The following is a 22,211-nucleotide window of genomic DNA, read 5'->3' as shown; positions in this document are numbered from 1 at the left end:
TATGTAGCAAAAAGCACCTATAAAGCACCTATAAAGGGCCGCCCTAGAGGGTCGCTGGCAGTGAATGTGCTAAGTTATAGTATAGTTTTATAACTTGATTCTTTGATGTCTTTGGCCATCTTAAAATTAGATGGAACAGTGTTAGAAGAAAGCAAAGCATTCTTAGCAGCATCAAATCCAACTGAAACACAAGATGGTTCATTTAAATTTGAAAGAACTCCATGAAGGAAGCCGCTAGCAAAACAATCTCCAGCTCCTGAGACATTTTCTATACTTTTAATTACGTTAACTGAATAGAGCTTTGCCGTCGTGTCGTACCCATTTCCGTGAACATCCTTGTTTCGTACGATGATAACACCTTTGGCACCTAATGTTACAATTAGGCATTCAATAAAACCTGATAACATTTTAGACAAGTATAAAATTTCATCTACGTCGTTAACATAATCAGGAAGCATGTAAGGCTTGACGAAGCGTGCCATTGCACGTAGCTCATTTAAATTTGGCGAAGCGTAGGCAATGCGTAGTCCGCTGTGCAGAACCTTGGTTGCTTTTCTTCGATCTGTCGGCTCAAAAAACACTGAAACCGAAATAAAATTTTATTAAAATTAAAATAAGTAGTTCCATTTGAATAATTAACATGAGTTATTATGACTTATGACGCTGCCCTGTATTAAAACTATTTTTATTAGGACACTTATTCGAAGAAACCGCCAATAATGCCGTAACCCAGTGGTTCTTAACCTTTTCAGTCCGGTCACCCCTATGACTAACTAGGGAACCTGATTTTACCCCTCCTCCCAATGGTAATAAAAAATAAAACGTGTACATTTGTTGTATTATTATATTAGGTTAGTTTATTACCCCCGTAAAATACCAGTTTTACCCCCACGGGGGTAATTACCCCCAGGTTAAGAACCACTGCCGTAACCTGTTCAAGTTTCCGTCTCTCCCGCTAGAGGCGCTAGCGCAACACCACTTGCACCACGCCCATTCATTCATCGCGTGGTGGGTTTTGCGCTTGGCGAGGCTTGCGCTTGTTGTCATAGACTATAGAGTGCGTTACTACGTTATGTGTGTATTGAAGCCGTTACAAGATTCACTATCTGTGAAGTGTGAGAAGTCGCCAAGTGAACGAGGCAGGGCGTAGGCATCTAGCGATGAAATCAAAAACTTAATCTACTATTTCGTATAAAACATACTGTAATGATATATTAATAATTTTTGTTTTAGTTAGGTGGTTGTGACATTAAAGTAGTATCGCATATTGTTCAAAGTTTGCAGCTCGACGCTAGGTAAGTCCAGTCCATAAACGTAAATTTTACGACTAATGTAAAACAAACCTAACGAAAGTATTTTTGCAGACATATTATGACTTGTTTATAAATTAAACTTATACTAATAAATTATATCTTCAATTGTAAACTAATCATTTACTTGACGAATATCAACATAACTTTATTTTTCTAAAAATTACAATTGTAATAAAAGTGTCTATGAAATAATAAAAAATCTCAATCTGAAAGTTCTATTATCATCTTTATTTGGTTTTGAGATACCACCATTTAACAGAGGAGGGCAGAATAAGGTAGGGTTTGCTTAACATTGTTGGTTATTCTTTATTTAATTTGATCAAGACAATAACAACAATAAGTTAAAAAGTTTTATGAGTTATAAGAAAGCAGAATATCACACTCGCGTGTCATTGTTGACATCCGAAGTATCTTCCTGTAACCCAAATGTTTAAAAGCTTACTACTTGCTTGTTTATAATAATGCTTTGTCTAAGTAAAACAAAAGTGTTTGAAAGCAGGGGCCTATTGCATAATGAAATAGAAGCTAATACTATTAGTGATTTTGTATGTAATTCAATTTTCATGGCAATTAAATGGCATTTCAAAATATATAACCTATATTTAAATAATAACATTTTATTTTTCACTGGTTAAGGTACACATTTCATATACTTTCTTGTGTGGACAGTAACAAACACATTTTCTTTATTTTAATCTCAAGTACTGCAAAAGTGCAAATGAAAAACTGTATCCTCCACATAAGTGTGCAGTGTATAAATAAGTTTTTGATTCCCTTAACTTTGTGATGGAAACCACGAAAAAGATGGGCTGACGACATTGTGGAGGCAGCGGGAAGGGACTGGATGGATACCGCACAAAATAGATTAAAATGGCAAAGCTTGGAGGCCTTTACCCAAACAGGGACCACAAAAAATTAAAGAAATATATATAGTTTGAAATGAAAAAATGTAAATTGTGGAAAAGAAAAGGCTATATAATATATAATTATAACTTTGTGATGTCTACCGGCCGGAACCATGCGAATGAGTAAAGCATACCTACAATAAATTGAGTATGATTCTCATGTCTAATAATTAATGCAACAACATTAGAAAATGTTAAAACCCATTGCTTTTAACTTAACTTTAAGAAACAATTAGTTTAAGACCTGGCTTAACACATTCAAAATAAATGCTCAACCGCACAGGTGATGGTCCTGGATTCAAATTGTAACAGGAGCATAAATATATATGGTATACAACAAAACATATGTTTTATAATGTCATGGATGTTATATATCTAAAGCACCTGGTGCAACTTTGTGCTAAAATATACAATACATACAGAGTATCCTTAAAGCAGTGCTCAAGTTAAACTAATAGCTGCAGCGAAAGTCTTAAGTAATTATATATATTCTTGGTTAAATTCCTAAAAGCCTTATTGAGCTTACTATGGGACTTGTCTGATTTGTGTATTTCTTTGCTGAAATTAATGCAATTTCTAAAAAAAAACATTGCATTTATGATAAACCAAGATCTACATCCTAACCCGATCAAAATAATTATTAGGATTTTAAACGAAAAACGCAATTATTTATTGATTGAACATGGTATATTATTCAATTACATAATATCCATTTGAATAATATACCATGTTCAATCCCACTCACAGGTATCATTATAAAATGACAACTATGGTAATCATAATCATTTGCTGTCATTAAAATATAGGTATGCCTGATGAGTCATTGGTACAGTCATAAATCGTACTAATGTAGGTACTTAGGTAGTTATACACTTTTTCACCTTATTGCAATTCCATCCTCTGGTGGTCTACCACTTTTCGACTCTATCAATCAGATGATAGAGTCGAAAAGTGGTAGACCACTTTCTTGGCTGACTGTACAAGTACAAATTATATTCGAGTTAAATGATCTCTTATAAAAATAAAAGAAGTTCCAAATTCACGTTCTTACGAAGTTAGATTAATATGACAAGAATTTTGTGAAACTTTTGGACCTATCCTCTTCTCATACTCTTTTATCATGGTTAATGGTTATTCATAAATGTTTGTCAAATCTAACAAACCGTTAATAATGGCTGGTCCCTATCCATCATTTTGACATTTCTGTTTGTTAGAAAGAGACAATATTTAACAGAGATTTGTAAGAGGTTGCTAACTTTAATGAATAAGGGGGTAAATATTGGCAGGCAAACTGGAGTCCATTTGGCTCTTCCTATTATGAGCTTTGCGAAAAGTGATAACAGTGGATAACAGTCAGATAAGGCAAAGGCATAAATAAACTCTACATGTATCCATCACTATCATTATCGAATTAAACATGATAAAGGAGCCAATACATACAAAATAATTGAATTACCTGCCAAAGACCAATTTTAACCCATTCAGCGCTAATCACGACACGTTGTCGTTTTGTCTCTACGAAGCATTTCCGCTACATACTGGAAAATCCACGTTATCGGCTACGACCGTAGCTCAGCGGTGAATGTCATTTTTTTTACCTATTTTCTCTCTTTCTCTTTGGCTGATTGATGCAATTTTGACCCATTTTCTGATTTCTTAAATTAGGTAGGAATATGATTCCCCCGATTTTCCAAAAATTGTACCATGTTCATACTGTGATGATTATAAACCCTTTCGACCTACTCGTATACACGTGACGTAATTTCTAGATGACCCCTAAAACTAAGTATGTACATGTTTAATTGGCGTTATAGTCCAACTGCACCCAGACGGCATTAAACACCTACCAATGTGACGAGTTACAACCGTCATTTTACCTACCCAACTACCGGATTATGAATCTCGAAGTTCCCACAATCGGCGTGTGTGAACTTTTTGGCATTGTATTTGGAGGTGAATGTTATGTTGTATGCGACACGACACGCTAAGCAGTAGGTAACAACTCTGCCATTCATTTAGCTAGATTGCGAAACATTTTACTCACTCGTTATTCATCTCAGCCTTGTCCGTTTGGGGTAATGTTACTCAACCTCGCATGGAATCGCTATTCATACAGCGCTAGCCATGATTTTGACATAATTTTGTATGGAAATTGTGCTAAGTGGTCTAAAGAAAGCATTGACTGAGGTCAGCGATGATGTAAACATCTAGGTACCTCTACCTGATCTACCTAGACACTGGATAATTAGAGTATCTAAATTGACGTATGTGGGTGTTTGGGTGCGTACACCGTGGAATTAAATCGTATTATAATCTTACCGATTTTATAAGATTAAGTTTCATTAGTCCGGGTTTTAGCTCTAAATGTGAAATTTGTCATGCACCTAGCTTACTTGGTTAAAAAAAACCGGGCAAGTGCGAGTCGGACTCGCGCACGAAGGGTTCCGTACCATAATGCAAAAAAAGGCAAAAAAGAACGGTCACCCATCCATGTACTGACCCCGCCCGATGTTGCTTAACTTCGGTCAAAAATCACGTTTGCTGTATGGGAGCCCCACTTAAATCTTTATTTTATTCTGTTTTTAGTATTTGTTGTTATAGCGGCAACAGAAATACATCATCTGTGAAAATTTCAACTATCTAGCTATCACGGTTCGTGAGATACAGCCTGGTGACAGACGGACGGACGGACGGACGGACAGCAGAGTCTTAGTAATAGGGGCCCGTTTTACCCTTTGGGTACGGAACCCTAAAAATTGAAGTAAAAAGAAGTGTCAGAAGCCAAGTGGCAGCTTCTTCCATTTCCCCCACTCTCTCATCTCTCAATTTAAACCATTTTGCACTTTTTCTTTGTTTTTAAATGGTTGATGTTACAACAAAACTGGAAATGAGCAATACCAATTGACATATTTATAAAGACGGACCTTACGGGCACCATTCTTAGTGCCCGTAAGGCTCATCTACAATATATTCTCGATCTACAGTAGTTGTCTTTGAAGAAATTATGTTGCAAATGATGAGGATTTTAACCATATAAGTGTGTTTTTCTAAGGGGTCGCGATTATATTTATCCTTCCTCAGGGAGTAGCGCCCTCAAAAAGGTTGAAAATACTCTTACGTAATGCAGCTATGATAACAGTGCTCAGTCCAAATACCCGCCAAGGGATCGGTTACAACATTTATGTTATTATGGATCGGGATTTACTCTAAATTGCGCTGGCAGTGAATGTATTAATAAACGTAGTTTGTTCTCAAACAAAGAAACTTCTGACCTCCTTAATGACTTATAACTTGATAGGAGGAGGAAGGAGCTTATATTACTTATACCTGTTTTCAGTAGCGTTAAAATACGAAACTAAAAAAAATTGATCACAATCAGCAACTAACTACAACGAACTATATAGATATGTCGAACGCATCCTTCTATTGGCTAATTCTGCAGCTGTTTGTACTGAGCTGCGTATATTCTTGCCCTATCCTTTGTGACATAATCCCCATGGTCCACGGTGGACGGTTAGAGATTAGCGGCCGTAGACGATACATAAGTTTATGCGTGATTTGTATTCTCAACAGTTCCCACGCGTAATCATTACAGCGTGTACAAGTACATTGACATCGAGAACTAGTTAATATGCTTGCCGTCCTTGTTAAATAAGGTTTGTCCTATAGCTTGCCTAGACGAGGACTGGTACATACTATAAGCAACAATCAACTGACCATAGGTAGCTTATCAGGCTTATTCGAGTTTTAGTGACGTTTTTGGTTGAGGAAATGTCACTTCTGACACTGACTGATCAGTATCATATCGGAAACAGATCGAATTACTAAAGCTTGAATTGGCCTGTACGTCATCGTCATTGCAATAAGTCAGTTGACTGAGTCGACCATAATACAGCGTTATTACTATTAGTCTGTGCGGAAAGAGAAGGCTAATAGAATGCTAGAATTTATGGTCTCCCATACATTTCACGACTATTCGCTTTCCACACAGACTCTATTAGGCAGTTCATATAAAATACTGAAATATACCAGTCTCTACTCGCGTATTCCTGCAGTCATTTATAGGTTAAAGTGTTAAACACTTACGTGTCTCTTGGCTACTAAATTTGACCTAATTAATACTAAGTACCTAATAAATTAGTACTGAGTAATAAATTTGTCAGTCGTCTAGCTAAGCGTATTCATCCATTGAACTTATTATTTTGCTACCTCCAATGGAAAATGCAAATGAGACGTGAAGTACATTAAAACATATACCTAAATCATTATCCAAGAGTAAACATCTCAAAGATACTAGGAGGTACAAAAGTGGATTTGAGCGTTTAGAGACTTTAGAGGTACAAGAAGACACACACACACACATACAACATTTTTCACTAAACCAACGCGCAAATAGCAGAGGTAAACACTACAAATCTAAACAAAAGTCCAACTTCTTTTTTTTTTCAATCGAATTTCTTTGTACTCCCAACCCTATACCATTGTATTTGCAATAAAATTACCATCATTGTGATGTATAATTCAAGCGTGAGACAGATGAGTGCAATTATCGATATACCGATATATTATTCTCAGTAGATAATGAAATCTCTAGAGTCTAGAGGAACAACGCAAAGCAAAACAGTTATCGATTTCGTAGTAAGAAACACCTTCTGTGCATAAAAGACTAGGCATACAACACAAAATGTATCAGAAACGATTCGATTACCCTAAGTTACATTTGATACTTTAATTGACCTAATTTAACCAGTCATATGCAGGACTCAACTATCCAAGAGGGTCAGAATGGAAAACCAAAAATAAACTAATAAGTTAATTATCTAAGAAGCGGAACTTCATTTCTAAACACCTGTTTAGCTCTTCCCGAGACACATGAAATCGCTTATTAATTTTGGATAGGTATCCAAAATTAAAAAAGAGTGATCTAACAGTAGCGGGTGGGTGTGCTTTTTATGAGATTACCGCGTTCCTTTTATTTAAGGGAATTACATGCCATTTACTTAAAAATCATACTTTGACATATGTGAGCTTGATTTAAAAAAAATATCCTTTCATAATGATGCTAATTGACTCTTTCTGACTGTAGATTATACCAACGTAGCTAAATGACAGTGTAATAGATACTAAATATGATTTGGATTGCACACTCTGTAACTGCATATTATACTCATACACTTAAGTACCTATCCGGTATGCACAAAATGACTAATGACTCATCACGTACAAAGATCTAACGAGCTGTACAAGTGTGCACATTTGATAAATGAGATGACAATTGAAACAATAGGTAGGAAACATTATCTCTTCGTACTTAATTACAAGGTGTTTTAAACGCCGTAACTTGTTACAGAAACAATGAAGAACAGAAGTTTGGCCGGCAATTGTGGCATTGGAGTGTTTGTCATTGCCCTTGTGACGGTGGCATTGGCATTCGGCACGCCGAACTGGCTGGTCAGCGACTACAGGATAAGGGGCTCCAGGCTAGACAAGTGTGTTAGCTTAGATCATTAGTGTAGATCCTAGATCCTTAAAAACCGCATCGGCGGCTTAGCGTTCGATACAGCCAACGTTGTGTTAGCGTAGCAAGTAGGCGCTTGTGACTGCGGGGATATCAACAAATCAACGTTGCGTTTTCGGTCCTTTAATATTTTGCAGTGCATATATTATTTACCAATACATGCTTGCTGCATTAATGTGACTTTTGCTTAAACATGATACATGTTCACTCTGCACTGCCAATTTTTTATGATATTCGTTTTTCTTTTTCAGATTAGGCTTATGGAGTCATTGCTTTAGGTCACTCCCCGATCCGTATGACCAATACCAAAGACGCTTCTTTGTGGGATGCCGCTGGGTGTACGATCCGTTTACTACGGGTTACGATAGAATACGAGGATTCTTATTACCGGGTGAATATAACTTCACTATTCACTGTAGTGTGAAACTGTGAATAACTACTATAATAATAGAAAGTATTGACTGTTGGATGACTGTTAACTGTGAGTCATCAATTATGATCTTAGGTTAGGAAGATTGTGGCAAGAAATTTCTCCTTAAAATAAGATTTATTGAAAAAGAGGTCATTTTAAACGCTGTTTTATAGGCCGTTTAAATTTTCCTCTCCAGTGAGTCGTTACGAAGTAATTGTTCCTTTCGTGCGTTAACGAAGGAGCCTATTAGTTCAGACAGCAAAATACAATTAAATTTTTCATAATGAAATGTTATCCTAGTATTAGCATACCCTTAGAATAATTAGAGCCGCCACGCATTGCATCGGTACGCAACTAGGCACACCTTAACCTCGACCTACATTCCGATGCAGCTGATTCTATTCTCTAATTTGCAGGTTTCATGATCGCAACACAGTTTTTCTTCACACTATGTCTCCTTGGTGTACTGATATCGACCATCCTGGTGCTGATATTCTTCCTATGTTGTGGACCCGATCAAAACCGATTTGTGACCTTAATCAAGACTATAGGATACATCATGTTGGGCTCAGGTACGATACCATGACTATACTTATATGTATATCTAATTGAGTTGTTGATATGTCGGCGGCCGATCGTAAGATCAGGCAGATCGTAATGTTCCTGTGTATTGTTTTGACGATAGTCACATTAAACCAATATATAGGTAAGATAGGTTCGTTAGGTTACTTCAGATGCCTGAAGGGCAAACTGTCCAGAAATAAGAACCCCGCGTAGCGGGGCTCCGTCGACTCAGGGAGCGAGTCAAAGATTTTCACGTTTCACGATATGCCTAGGAATTTCACGATATGCCTGATTTTACGATCGGCCGCCGACAGATATACATTAATGACAGATGTTGTTTATTTATTTTTAGGTATCTGCGGAGTAATAGCAGTGATTGTATTTGCGTCGCTAGGCAATTCGGATGGGTGGATGCCGAACCATGAAAATAACTATTTAGGTAATTATAAGATGATATGCGATTATTATCTTGCAAGATCGTCCTAAGTAAGAGGTCACTTTATAGTTTGCTATCGTATAAACGGTGTACCCCGTAATACATTTGACCCAGTGTCTATCTGTGGCATCGTAGCTCAAACGGATGGACCGTTTTATTTTACATTAAAGCCAGTGCCCTTGCTATGGTTCTTAGCTATGATTGATAAGAATCGATCATACAGTTTGAAGAGTGTCACATCTTTTCCCAGAATGATTTAAGGCATTTTTTGACATAAATACGTAGGGGATATTAATTTTTTTAAATTTAATATTGTACATAGTTCTATAAATCGTATTTAACAGTTGAATTCAGTTCTATTTTTAAGAATATCTTTCTATGAATCGAACAGGTTGGTCATTCGGGTTGGGGGTGGTCGGCGCCGTCTGCTGCCTGATCACGGCAGCGCTCTTCTTGACGGAGGCCAACATCCAGTACAAAAAGCGGAACAAGCTCAAGGAATCGCAAGCCCAGTTCGAAATGGAACAGGATTCCAAAGCATAACCATAAATTACTATTAAGGTCAAGCGAGGTAAATGCAACTATGGAGTTATTGCGTCTCTCCATTCTTCCTCGAACATGATTGGCCGGAACGCCCTCTATGCTACGTTTCATTTCCAAGTAGCTCAAAGGCTTTGGCACTAGATGACGGAAGGTTTTGTAATTCACGTCGTTATAAAAAATTAAGTCAAATAGACTCCAATCCAATAGTTGCATTTATCCCGGTCGACATTACACTAAATCTCCGTCCTTCGTCGTTATAAATACGAATCTCACGTTTCTAACATTATTTTGGCATCTTATAAGTCTAAAAACGGACTAGAAATCTCGCTATAGCGCACATTTACCAGTGCAAATCTATTAGGCTATAAGTTTTATTCAAGACATGTAATCTTAGACTGATTTTCATTTCGATGTTTTAAAATGATTAGTAATTTAACTTTCACATGTGCCTTTAAATGTTTGTTATAAGTGTAACTATTCATTTAGAATAGGTTGAGGCGAGTGAGTAATTTGTATACCTGTCCAATATACCAACGCATTTCTATGTAAGTATCCGTCCATGATAATAGGAGTAAATGTTATTATAAGAGTAGATATATGCATCAACTAGCAGCTTTTATATCATTGATGTCACATAAGTCTTAACACGTAGATAAAAATGAAATGTGAATATGTTGATTAACACAGTTTATATATACATTTTATTTTTATATTATTCTCATTAGATTAAAAATAAAGCCTGGTAGCTTACATTAAGGGCAGCTTCATCTGAACTCTCCACGAAGATCGTCTATCTGTGTTTCTATCGTCGAAAATTGCAAGGGTGAAAGAGATAGATAGAGAATCTTTAGCCCCTCAGGTTCTCTTGCTCTTGCCAACTTTAATACAAATTTCGCTGTTTAGTGTCAGTTAGTGGCGTATGTGCCTTCAAGCACTGTTTTCATATTGACCCAGAGGCGAAATCCTGAAGTATGCCCCCAAGCTAAGAGTATGGCTTTAAGTAAATTCCACTGTGTATTTAACGATTATAATGAACCAATGACGTGGCGTACATTTTAAATGAGATATTTTATATTTTTGTTTAAAACTCTTGTTTTATTTAGATTATAAATAAGGTTTTCAATTTCTTTTAGAGCCTTATACTTTATCAGGGACATTATACATTTTACAATAAGTATTAAAATAAAATATTTGTACGTAACACTGTTTGTACTTAATGTACTTATTTACCTATAGTTTAGTCAACCATTCGATAAACCGAGAGCCTACCGTGAACACCGAAGTTCGCTAGTGTCAGACCGTGAAAAGTCTGCAGCTATTTTGATAGCCCACGCAGTGCAAATATCATTTTAAACGTCTTAACTTCAAATGACGTAACTAAATAACACTTGCACTGCGTGGGCTATGAAAATCGCTGCAAAGTTTTTTTTGTCTAACTCTAAGCAAATTGCGGGCATCTTTCTCTGGCACTCTAATTACGCTGTAATTGCAGTAAAATTAAAGAAATGCACCCAAACGCAAATATTAGCGTCACGTCAATTGGTATTTTTGCGTCCCTTTCCATTTTATCGGTCATAATTGGCGGTTAAATTCGGCGAGCCAAATTGGCGTTTATGTCCGCACGGCCTGATTTGATCGGACAATTTAATCAGATTGCTGAAAAATTGGCCGCGTCTGGACACGCATAACCACGCATAACTTTCAACCGTTTTATAAAATGGGGCCCAGGTTGATTGACGTTTGTCGTTTCACTCGTTTCCTCCACATTGTTTAGTCTGTCTGTGGCAGCCCATCGACACCCCATACTTTGATAAATTATGAAAGCCCTTGTTACCAACATTGAGGCATAGAAATAATCTTATCGAATTAAAATGACTGCTGTTGCATTTTGGTGGCACATACCATACTTGTTTTTAACATAGACGTATTATACTTACTTTTCTTTAGGTTGGTATGATTGGTAGTAAAACGTCAAACGTCATTTGAATTGTCGTGAACGTGGAAATACGTGGTTATTTTTTATTGTAATTGGTAAAATAACTTTAGCTGTTATTTAAATGGGGGCCAAATCTTTAAGGAAATGTGAAGTTTGTAGTGGGTGTGTAAGAAGACTAACTACTGACGCATTTTTGGCCAAATTTCCAACTTGATCCGAACAGGTCGGTAAACTGATGTTTGTATGCAATATTTTCATTTTTTACTTTGAGTCGTTAACAGTTACTAATTTAATTAGTTTTAGTCGTGTACAATCCATGATTAAAACGAAAATATTTTGTGAATAAAGTATTTTTAAGTAAAAAACTAAGTAACCTATGACACGAATAGTGTACGACCAATTTTATCGATAATCTCTTTATTTCAGATGTCGATTATGGGCAAAGCTGAGGAAAAGGAAATGAGGATTTGGCGTATTTATTTACCTATTCAAAAGCTGAATGGAAACAAGTTCATTTGTGGAAATCATTCTCCATCCAGTGCCTTCAATAAAAAGGGACCAGATTAAAAAAGAATGCGCGCGAATTCAGCATATTGTAATATGCCTACTTGAATAATAAACTATGTTATTTTTATCATGTAAAATAAAATTGTTTATATATATATAATGTTCTTTTATTTTATTAATAGGTAGTACAGTAGGTAAATACAGCAGCACGTATCGCACATTTATCGATATCGATAAACAGTAGGTACTGGAAGTGTCGAGCCCTAGCGTTGTTTTTTTTGTGTTGGTAGTATTGTGTGGTTTTTCTTTTTTTAACAATTATGGCCTGGATGCGAGATCTTTAAGCCTGTATTTGGTGTGTTGGGATATGTACGTTCATAATTCGGTTCGAGGATTGTTCGAGAGTGCCGACTCTTAAAACGTAGTGATTATATGCTCTATGGTCTGTGGTACAATTTGGAAGTTCAAAATATCGTTTACAGTAGATGCTTTGTAATACAAATTAATTTTCCTGCCCGCTGTACAAAATAATGTATTGATAAATATAATTTAAAGAGTTACTGTGAGTCAATACTTTCAAAATGACTGCCGACAACGAATATCCAAAGGCGTCGAGTAAGTATACCGGGCACGCCCACCGATGTGTACAATGTTTGTTATGCATTCAATTTATTAATTATGAAATGATTTTCATCCTTAATTACGTATAATACGATACATTACATATAGTTAAATAACAACAACATCTTAAGTTGTATATATTAATGGAGAAATGATTAATTTTGATATCTGTAACTGACCCCGATTTTGTTTCTATTATAATACATATTTATAATCTTCACAAGCCGCGAGATCTGTAATGTTTCCCCAAGAATCGCAGTGTAAGCTGAATATCCATACTTAAGATCCCCAAAGGCGTTAAGTATGGATATTCAGCATGTAGTTTCCAATAGGATTGTCATGCATGTGTTGTGTAAATTTCAATTGTACAAAGCATATAAATGCATTTAAAAAGCATAGTCTTTTAACCTGTGTCATATTTCTGCTATGATGAGTAAGCTCAGTAATCAAATTCATGACCTGCAAGTCTCAGTTTCTTTTATCCTCCTAAGTCCTGAGTTCCCTTAACACATTCATTGCCAGCGACTCCCTAGGGGAGTTCACTGTTCGTAGACGCTTTTCGCTACATACGGTTTTTCCCGTGTTAACGGCTACGCTCGTAGCGCGTAGCTCGGGCTGGCACTGAATGTGTTAAACAGAACAAATTAAAATCGAATTTAGAACTACAATGGAATAAAAGAAACATCCAAATTCAAAACTGTAAAAATGACTCTGGGTCTTAGGAGGTTATGTCTGATTATGTTTTAGATGCCACCCTAATAGGGGCAACAATCACCTATGTTGCCGGCCTGTTCCTGCTGTTCTCGTTTGCGAGCCCGTACTGGATAGAGTCGTATCCAGAGATGTTTGATTCCTTCAAGCGCATGGGTTTGTGGGAGTATTGTTTTGATCGCTTCCGTCTGCCACAGTACCAACTGGACAAACTCTTCATGGGCTGTCACTACATTTTTAGTCAGGTTGGTGTTTTTGATTGTGTTAAAGCAGATTGGGAGTATAAGTGTTTTTTAGAAAAATATTGATTATACATGCAGCTACAAAGTGACCTACAGAATAATGGGCTTATAAAATAGAAATGGGACATTTAATATTCACTCTAAATGAAATAAGATGTGACCATGAGTTAATAAATTCATTCCATCTGACTTGTACAGTGGCATTCAAAAGTGCATGGATAGATATCAACTGTAATGCCTTAAGATTACGGTTGAAACATGTCCATGCACTTTTGAATGCCAGTGTACATGTATGGTTAGTTGAGGAGTTAAGCTAATTGCCTTAGTGAACATGCTAGGAAAGTTGTCTGATCCCATTGAAATGAAATGAAATAGCCTTTATTTCAGATAAGTATTTTGTAGTACATTTCATTTTGTTGTTAACATATATATATATATCTAATCTAAATTTATATCTGTATGCCTTTTGTAGGCAAAGGCCTCTGTCTGATCCCATTACTCAACCTTTAAAAGTTATGGCTATTATTTCTTGTTTTTTTCATTTTAGGAGTACTATGTAATCCGCGAGTACCTGCTACCCAGCTGGCTCATGGCCGTGCAAGCATTTGTCACATTGGCACTGATATTCTCGCTCAGCGCACAAGTCCTACTGGCCTGTGTCATTGTGCGCTGGCCTCTGCGCACAGTGCTACAATATGAATGGATTTTTGTCTCACTCTCATTTCTCTTTGTTGCTGCGTCAAGTAAGTATTTTAGTCTTGAGTAACTTTTCATTTTAATCTAGTTGTATTCTATAATAGGTAGGTAAAATTTAATGACTGTTTCACAGAGAGTTCTGACAGATCATGTTATATACATTTATTGAATTATTTGTTTACTAACAACTAAATGTAAGGAGTAGGTAATAAAAATATCTTTGTTTATATTGATGTAACAGTGTAATTAGATTTTTTGTTTTATGGGCATTTTGTGATATAACTGAAATAATTTTAATGTAAAAAAGGTTTAATTTTATGTTAGCAAGGAAATAAATGAATTGTTATTATTTGCAGGTGTGTTCTTGTTTCTGGCAGTAGCAGTGTTTGGAGGGAACTGTTACCGCCGGGACTGGCTGATGTATCCCTCGTTCCACGTTGTCTCATGGTCATATGCCTTTGCTGTAGTTGCATTAGTATTTTTCGGTAAGTCACATAAACTTTGTTCTTTGTTTGTAACATTAAGAAGACTTGAACTGAAATTATGGCCAATTGTTTGCCTTTAAAAGGATTAAAGCCATCAGACTGGCTCAGCCCTTTGGCATGTATCTATATTTGCGTTTTGATCATGGTCCACTTATAGTTTGTTTTTTACAAGACAAACTACTCTGCTTAAATGAAGTTAGAGTTATAACTAGTCGAAATTACTTATTATATACACAGAAACACTGCTTGCTTGAAGCATTAAAAAAATACCTTGATTTTGTTACATAAATCAGTGTTAAGCAAATCTACGATAAGTATACTCAGTCCATTTATTCATCTATAGTTCGTTTTTTTAGCATTAGAAAGAACTACAAAGAAGGTAAGCGATCTTGACATGTCTTTTAATTGAAAAACGCTTTTAAAAAAACGGCAACTATTACTTATGAAAGCAGAAGATTATAAATGATCGTATTAGATTTATAATTGTTACATATTTGCCGTAATTTATTTTTAAAATGTGTTCTTCAATTAAAAGACGCATCAAGATTGTTTACCTTATTTCTAATGTTAAAAAAAAACGAACTATAGTTTGGCCCTCTCAATATTATTGAAGTAAAGGCCAGTTGCACCATACCAATCTGCTTGCAAATCATTAAAATCATTGGAGTGCATAAATTAATATATAATTGGTTATTTTCACTGGATCTCTAGAAAGCAAGTGTTTTTGCAGGCGTGGCGGCAGTTCTGCTGTACATGGAGTCAAAGAAGCTGTACGAACTGCGACTGGAGGCGCGCAACCTCGTGGCGCAGATGCAGCACAGCCAGCCCGAGCACGCGCTGCACCAGCTGCGCGACCAGCTGCAGCACCAGCGGCAGATCGGCTGGAATAACTAGCTTTTTACATGCACTGCGTATCCTATCACCCATTTTTCCCTACATGAAAAGGTACAGATGTAGTCAATAAGGATGAGCATGACTGATGTGTAAGACATAAAAAAATTGCAATCAACTAAAAACAATTCAAAAAATAGAAAATTTATAGGACATTTTGCACCCTTGGACAAGTAATAAACTAATGATAAAATTCAAAAGTACCAATTTAGAAGCCGGTGTTTGATTTTAGGTATAATATTTTATTTAGCTTAAGAGATGTTCTCATGTAATATTCTTTGATAATTGATATATTAAATTAAATGTCATTTACGTAAACTCCAATCGCCAAATCACAATAATGTATAGCTAGTTGAGGTACCCATTGTTCTTATTGACTACATTTGAGTATTGCTTATTCCTGTTTTGCTATTTGCTTAGTAAATAAGATTTTCTAACGGACTCCTTTTGTTGAGAGTATTTTAAATTTCATGAAGTTTTATCATTATGGTATAATGACTAGATTAAAGAACCTATTCTTATAAATCTTACTTTTCACCATTATACTGAAGGTCATATAAAATTTAGTCAATAGAACGATATCGTTTAGATTGCGTGTTAGAGACAAACTATCTCAAATTTAATCTCTTAAACGATTTTTACATATACGATTTTTATACATGATTATTACTTAGCAAAAACGGGACTTCATCATCAGGCTATATTAGTCCACTGCTGGACATAGCCCTCCCCTAAAGAGCGCCATAGCGCCCTGTCTTCAGCTTGCCGCATCCAGCATCTGCCTGCAGTCTTTCGCAGATCGTCATCCCACCTGGCCGAAGGGCGTCCTACACTACGTTTGCCGAGTCGCGGTCTCCACTCAAGAACACGTTTCCCCCAGCGGTTGTCGGTTCTTCGTGCGATATGGCCAGCCCACTGCCACTTCAGCTTGCTAATTCTTTGAGCTATGTCGATAACTTTGGTTCTCTGTCGAATGTATTCGTTACGAATCTTATCCTTCAGAGAAACTCCGAGCATAGCTCTCTCCATAGCTCGCTGAGCGACTTTGAACTGGTGGACCAACCCTACCGTGAGTGTCCATGTCTCGGCTCCGTAGGTCATGACGGGTAGGACGCACTGATTGAAAACTTTTGTTTTCAAGCATTGCGGTATGGATGACGAGAAGACTCGGCGTAGTTTCCCAAACGCTGCCCAGCCCAGCTGGATCCTCCTCTTGGCCTCCTTCTCGAAATTGTTTTTACCTAACTGTAGAATCTGCCCGAGGTAAGTATATTCCGAAACGATTTCGAGAAGGTGGCCATTTACGACTATCGGTATTGGATCAATGTGGCCATTGATCATGACTTTAGTTTTATCCAAATTCATGCCAAGACCGATGCGTCGCGAGGCCGCAGCTAGGCTGTCCAGCATCCGGTTCAGCTCCTCTAGCGACTCCGCCACTATGACTATGTCATCTGCGAATCGTAGGTGTGAGATGTAGTCGCCGTTTATGTTAATGCCCTTACCTTTCCAGTCCAGCGTCTTAACCATATCTTCCAACGCGCTTGTGAACAGTTTCGGGGATATAACATCCCCCTGTCTCACCCCTCTGCGCAATTGGATAGGTTTAGACTGCTGACCCTGTACTTGGACACTCATGGTGGCGGCTTCGTAGAGACATCTCAACACCTCGATATAACGATAGTCTATTTGGCATCGCTGTAAGGATTCCAGAACAGCCCAGGTCTCGACAGAGTCAAAGGCCTTCTCATAGTCCACAAAGGCTAGACACAGGGGCTGATTATATTCTTCGCACTTTTGTATAATCTGCCTCACTGTGTGAATGTGGTCTATGGTGCCATATCCTCCGCGAAACCCTGCCTGCTCTGGCGGCTGGAACTCGTCGAGTCTCCTGGCGAGACGGTTTGTGACCACTCGTGAGAACAGCTTATAGACGTGACTCAGGAGCGAGATGGGTCTGTAATTTTTAAGGAGGGTTTTGTCCCCCTTCTTAAAAAAGAGCACCACCAAACTCCCGCTCCACGCCTTTGGAGTTCTCCCACTGTGAAGGACGGCGTTGAAGAGGTTCTGTAATTCCTGTATAACAGGGGTTCCTCCAGCTTTCAAAAGCTCTGATGTTATTCCGTCCTCACCGGGGGCTTTTCCATTTTTAAGCTGCCTCAGAGCTAACACGATCTCGTCTTGACTGATGTCTGGCAGTTCGTCGGTGTAATGGCGTGTCAGGGTGGCTCTGGAATCATGATCGTCTCGTTGGGAATGAGGGGCATGTGCAGCATATAACCGGTCATAGAAATCCTCAATCTCGGCGGAGATCTCCGGCTTCGACAATACGGTCCTCCCGTCGCGAGTTTTAAGCTTCGTCAGGTGGCTCCTGCCAAGCTGCTGAGTGAATACTTTGGACCCTCGGTTTTGCTCTATCGCCTCTTCAATGAGGCGTGTATTGGAGCTCCGAAGGTCGCGCCGTACCATCTTCGCTATTCGCTTGTTCAGCTCTGACGTCTCCGACGAAGTCGCTTGGGTAGTTTCCCGTCTTTTTGTCATCAATCCGAGGGTCTCAGCCGAGAGTTTGGATTTCTTGCCAGTCTGCTGCGTTCTGCAGAATTTGACGCCCTCGTCCCTCAGAGTTTCGATCAGATTATGTAGGGTCTCGTCAGCGTCATTGGTGGGTTCCAAGGCAACAAATCTATCCCTGAGAAGCTGCTGGAACTTCTCGGTACCCGCCATAATTTGGATTGGGTTAGGGCGGAGCGTGGACTTCATCAGACGGTTTCTTTCAAGCCTTAAGTTGATATTCAGAGAGCCTCGGAGGAGTCGGTGATCAGATCCGGTATTGAACCTGTTGATCACTGAGACATCTCTGAATATGTGCCTGCTATCCGTCATGATGAAGTCGATCTCATTTTTAGTCACAGTGTCGGGGCTTTGCCATGTCCACTTCCTTTGAGGCTGTTTCTTAAAGAAGGAGTTCATTAAGAACAGTCCCTCTTTCTCAAGAAAGTTGACAAGCATTTGCCCCCTGTGATTCCTAACTCCGTAACCATGCGGGCCTATCCGGGATTCGTTGCCCGTCTGGGTTCCCACCTTGCCGTTAAAGTCCCCCATAACAACATTGAAGTGGGCCTTAGTGGTGTTGTGCAGGGCTTTGGATATGTCTTCGTACATATCCTCCACTTCATCATCAGAGTGTGCCGAGGTCGGTGCGTAAACCTGAATTACCTTCATGCTGTAGCGCTTGGACAGCCGAAGGATCAGGTACGCTACCCTGGTCGACACACTGGAGATTTCTTCAACGTTGTTAGAGAGGGCCTTATTGACGAGGAAACCTACGCCACCCTGGGATGTTTTATCACCCTCACGATAGTAGAGAAGATGGCCCGACTCTAGGGTTACGGTATCCTCCCCCTCTCTACGGATTTCACATAACCCTAGAACATGCCATTTAATGTTCTCTAACTCCACTTCCAACTGCGCTAGATGGTGGTCAAGCCTCAGAGTGCGTCCGTTAAACGTAGCCAGGGTCAAATTTTGTAATGAATGGCAGCCTAACGTAGCCCGGGGATTCTTAGCACCCCTTGCCTCGCCGTTACCGTGGCCGCTGCCATGGCCAGGAATAGCTTGGCGGCCGGGAACTAGGGGCCATTTTCGTTTGGCGTGTGTTTTCATTTGGGGGGTAATGCCCATAATCCCCACGCTGGGCATGCGGGTTGGGGATCGCAGTTCAGTAATTGTTCTGCAGGGGGCGCTGCTGCCCACCCCCTGGTTATGTTTCCCTTAGTCGCCTTTTACGACACCCACGGGAAGAATTGGGTTGGTGCTATTCTATAGGCCGGCACCACACGGCAAACCATGGAAAAACGGGACTTGAGCACATATAATTGTTTGAATATTAGCTCGGACGTTTCGACATGCGTTGCCCCCGTAATTTTTAAGGAGAAATATTTTCTTTTTTCGAACCAAATTTTTAGGCTTATTTGTAAGATTAAGTCCGGTTTTGGTTAATAATAAAATATCTTCTTGTCGTGGGCTTGCAATCAAGAGAAATAACATATATAACAGTTGTGAATGGGTTATTACCATGGAATATGATATGTTGTGTTGGTTTGGTTGAATCTTGTTTTTAACATTCCTTAGTCGCTTTATGTAATAGCGAACGTCTTCTTTTGTCAACTCTGTTATAGATGTGCCTTGAAAGCACATACATCATATTTATTCTTTATTCAAGATTGTTTTTAGGTTTTGAACCGTAGCGTAGAGACGAATCTGAAAGCGCCATTTTAAATTTAGTCATTTATATCTATACTATTTTCTTTATTTGTAAATTCCTATCTCGAAAAATACAATTCCCAGATGAAGAATATGACACTTAAACAAATGTATTCATATTTAGTACTAAGTTTCAAATTAGAGTAATATAATATTCTTAAGAACTTAGAGCGAAGTTTGTTTAAAACATTTGTTTTAATTTTAAAGAATGTAATCAATCACTAATAAGATATTTTGTATGACTGAAACATTACGTATGTAATTCCGATTCTTATTTTGAATCTCAATGCCGTCCATTAAAGACTAATATTTGTATAGAGTAAGCATGTTCACTAAGATAAACGATAGATGTGTTTAAGTCTGGATTTAGGTTATTTTGTATTTTATTTGTTTATTGACGTATAAGGGCATATGATACAATGTGTCTATTTCCGCTTGAGATGGAAGATAACACTTACACTGGACAGATATTTTCTGAGCAACTCACGTTGGTGATGTCCAATTGACTTTACACCGCATTTGAGGGTGAATTTTTGACAGCTTGAAAATGTATTGATTTATTTGCAAACGTTACTAACTGACGTGCCCGCAAAATGCCCCTTCGTGCATGCGTGAGTGAGTGCGATGTATAATGATGTCTGACGTCACTAAACTTGATCGTTAAATTTCACTTCATGTCGCCCCAGATGTGAGCCCTAGTCGGCGGTGATATGACATATATAATCTTGTATTTTAACTTTTACTCAAAATAATGAAGAGATACAGTCACATTATGTTTGATTACTATGGTGCAGACTGAAATACTCCTGAAGTATTTTGCATATCTACTCAACTCTCATTTCAAGATTAATAATGAGTTTTAGTTTAAGGATTTTATTATGTTAATTAAGTAATTTGCCTTGTACAAAGTCTGAGACATTCGGGGCCGCTTGCACCAATCCGTCTGTAATCGTAATTATCTAAAATGTAATTGTGAAGCATCAGGTCCTTATTCAAGATTGTTGATGTGCCTTGTTAGTTAAATATGTTTAACTGGATTTGATTCACAGTAGGGGTACTTATTTGACAATTTTTTGTTCGGACACATGGAACAGTTATTTAATAAAAAAGTTAGAAATCATGATGAAATAGACTAAGGCCGTTTTATGTTACTTTCGAATCTATTTTCTTCCGACAGAACTTCGACTTTGACCACGCTCACTTTGCACATAGAATTCCCTACACGAGTAAGCACTATACGTACTTGTCGTCATGTCACGCGGTTAGTTAGGTAAACTTTGTTTGATAGAAAAACTTCACAAATCAGACAGAGCCCACCTGACTTTACTTGATTGATTGTTTAACTTGAACTTAATTTCTTTTTGTTGTCGTGGATCAAATCCAATTTAATTCTAGATCCGTCCAAGTGTAACTTTATTTGTGTTTTTAAGTATTGTCAACTTAATACATTAATAAAATATATTTCTGCACAAGTGAATTTTGATTTCTTAAAATAGGTGCTTCTTATAATTCTATTTAATTGTGGTGTAATTTTTAAAAATCACCCGACGAAAAATGGAGTTATGTTTTGGAGAGCGTATGTACGAGTTTGTATGTCCATTACTCAAGCGCACCTTGCAGCGTTAACTGCTTGATGGATTTTAACTTTTAGAGTCTAGAGAGAAGGAGGCAGGAGACCAAGCCGAGCGCAAGCATCACTAAAACATGTTGTAGGTGTTATGCCTTATTGGAATTTCCTCATAATGTTTTCCTTCACCGAAAAGCGACTGGTAAAATATCAAACGATATTTCGAACATATGTTTCGAACAACTCATTGGTACGAGCCGGGGTTTGAACCCGCCACCAGCAATTCAGTGTTGGATTAATAAGAATATATTTGGATTTTCCTTATAGATTGGAGCGGCCTGGAAAAGGGTTAATTGGAAGTGACCTTAAAAATGTAATTTTCAAAGGTGTTAGGTATTAATGCCGATACCTACTCTCAATTTCACATAAAACAGGATGAATCCTAATATCTATTTTCTATACATGAGTCGAGTAAAGCCGATCAGTTTTATACGCGTTGACTAAAATAGCAACATGCAGTAACAATGACGTCATACAAGCGCTAATGGGCTGTTGCTGTTACTTAGCTAGACGTAAGCACGAAGTTTATTGATATTATTGG

General features: G+C 37.9%; 3 protein-coding genes across 3 annotated transcripts in view; 2 read left to right on the top strand and 1 right to left on the bottom strand.

The window, feature by feature from the left end:
- Nucleotides 1-36: 36 nt before the first annotated feature.
- The window catches only part of LOC134678852 (uncharacterized), a 208,179-nt gene continuing 186,004 nt past the window's right edge, over nucleotides 37-22,211 (bottom strand). The window contains exon 11 of the mRNA XM_063537562.1: nucleotides 37-580. Within this exon, the coding sequence (XP_063393632.1) occupies nucleotides 75-580 (506 nt within the window). The 3' untranslated portion in view covers nucleotides 37-74. The remainder of the gene's footprint in view (nucleotides 581-22,211) is intronic.
- On the top strand, nucleotides 1,026-10,892 carry LOC134678859 (uncharacterized). Its single transcript, XM_063537575.1, has 6 exons — nucleotides 1,026-1,295; nucleotides 7,569-7,707; nucleotides 7,988-8,127; nucleotides 8,565-8,720; nucleotides 9,065-9,151; nucleotides 9,540-10,892. The coding sequence occupies exons 2-6, from the start codon at nucleotides 7,574-7,576 to the stop codon at nucleotides 9,689-9,691; spliced, it is 669 nt and encodes a 222-aa protein (XP_063393645.1). The 5' UTR covers nucleotides 1,026-1,295; nucleotides 7,569-7,573; the 3' UTR covers nucleotides 9,692-10,892.
- LOC134679466 (uncharacterized) lies at nucleotides 12,581-16,402 on the top strand. The gene is made up of 5 exons (XM_063538392.1): nucleotides 12,581-12,749; nucleotides 13,503-13,711; nucleotides 14,256-14,451; nucleotides 14,761-14,889; nucleotides 15,620-16,402. The coding sequence occupies exons 1-5, from the start codon at nucleotides 12,716-12,718 to the stop codon at nucleotides 15,781-15,783; spliced, it is 732 nt and encodes a 243-aa protein (XP_063394462.1). The 5' UTR covers nucleotides 12,581-12,715; the 3' UTR covers nucleotides 15,784-16,402.

The sequence above is a fragment of the Cydia fagiglandana genome, chromosome Z (genome assembly GCF_963556715.1).
Source record: "Cydia fagiglandana chromosome Z, ilCydFagi1.1, whole genome shotgun sequence".
In the NCBI taxonomy this organism is placed as follows: Eukaryota; Metazoa; Arthropoda; class Insecta; order Lepidoptera; family Tortricidae; genus Cydia; species Cydia fagiglandana.
Note: the sequence above shows the minus strand (reverse complement) of the source record. Positions and strands in the feature narration are given on the sequence as shown.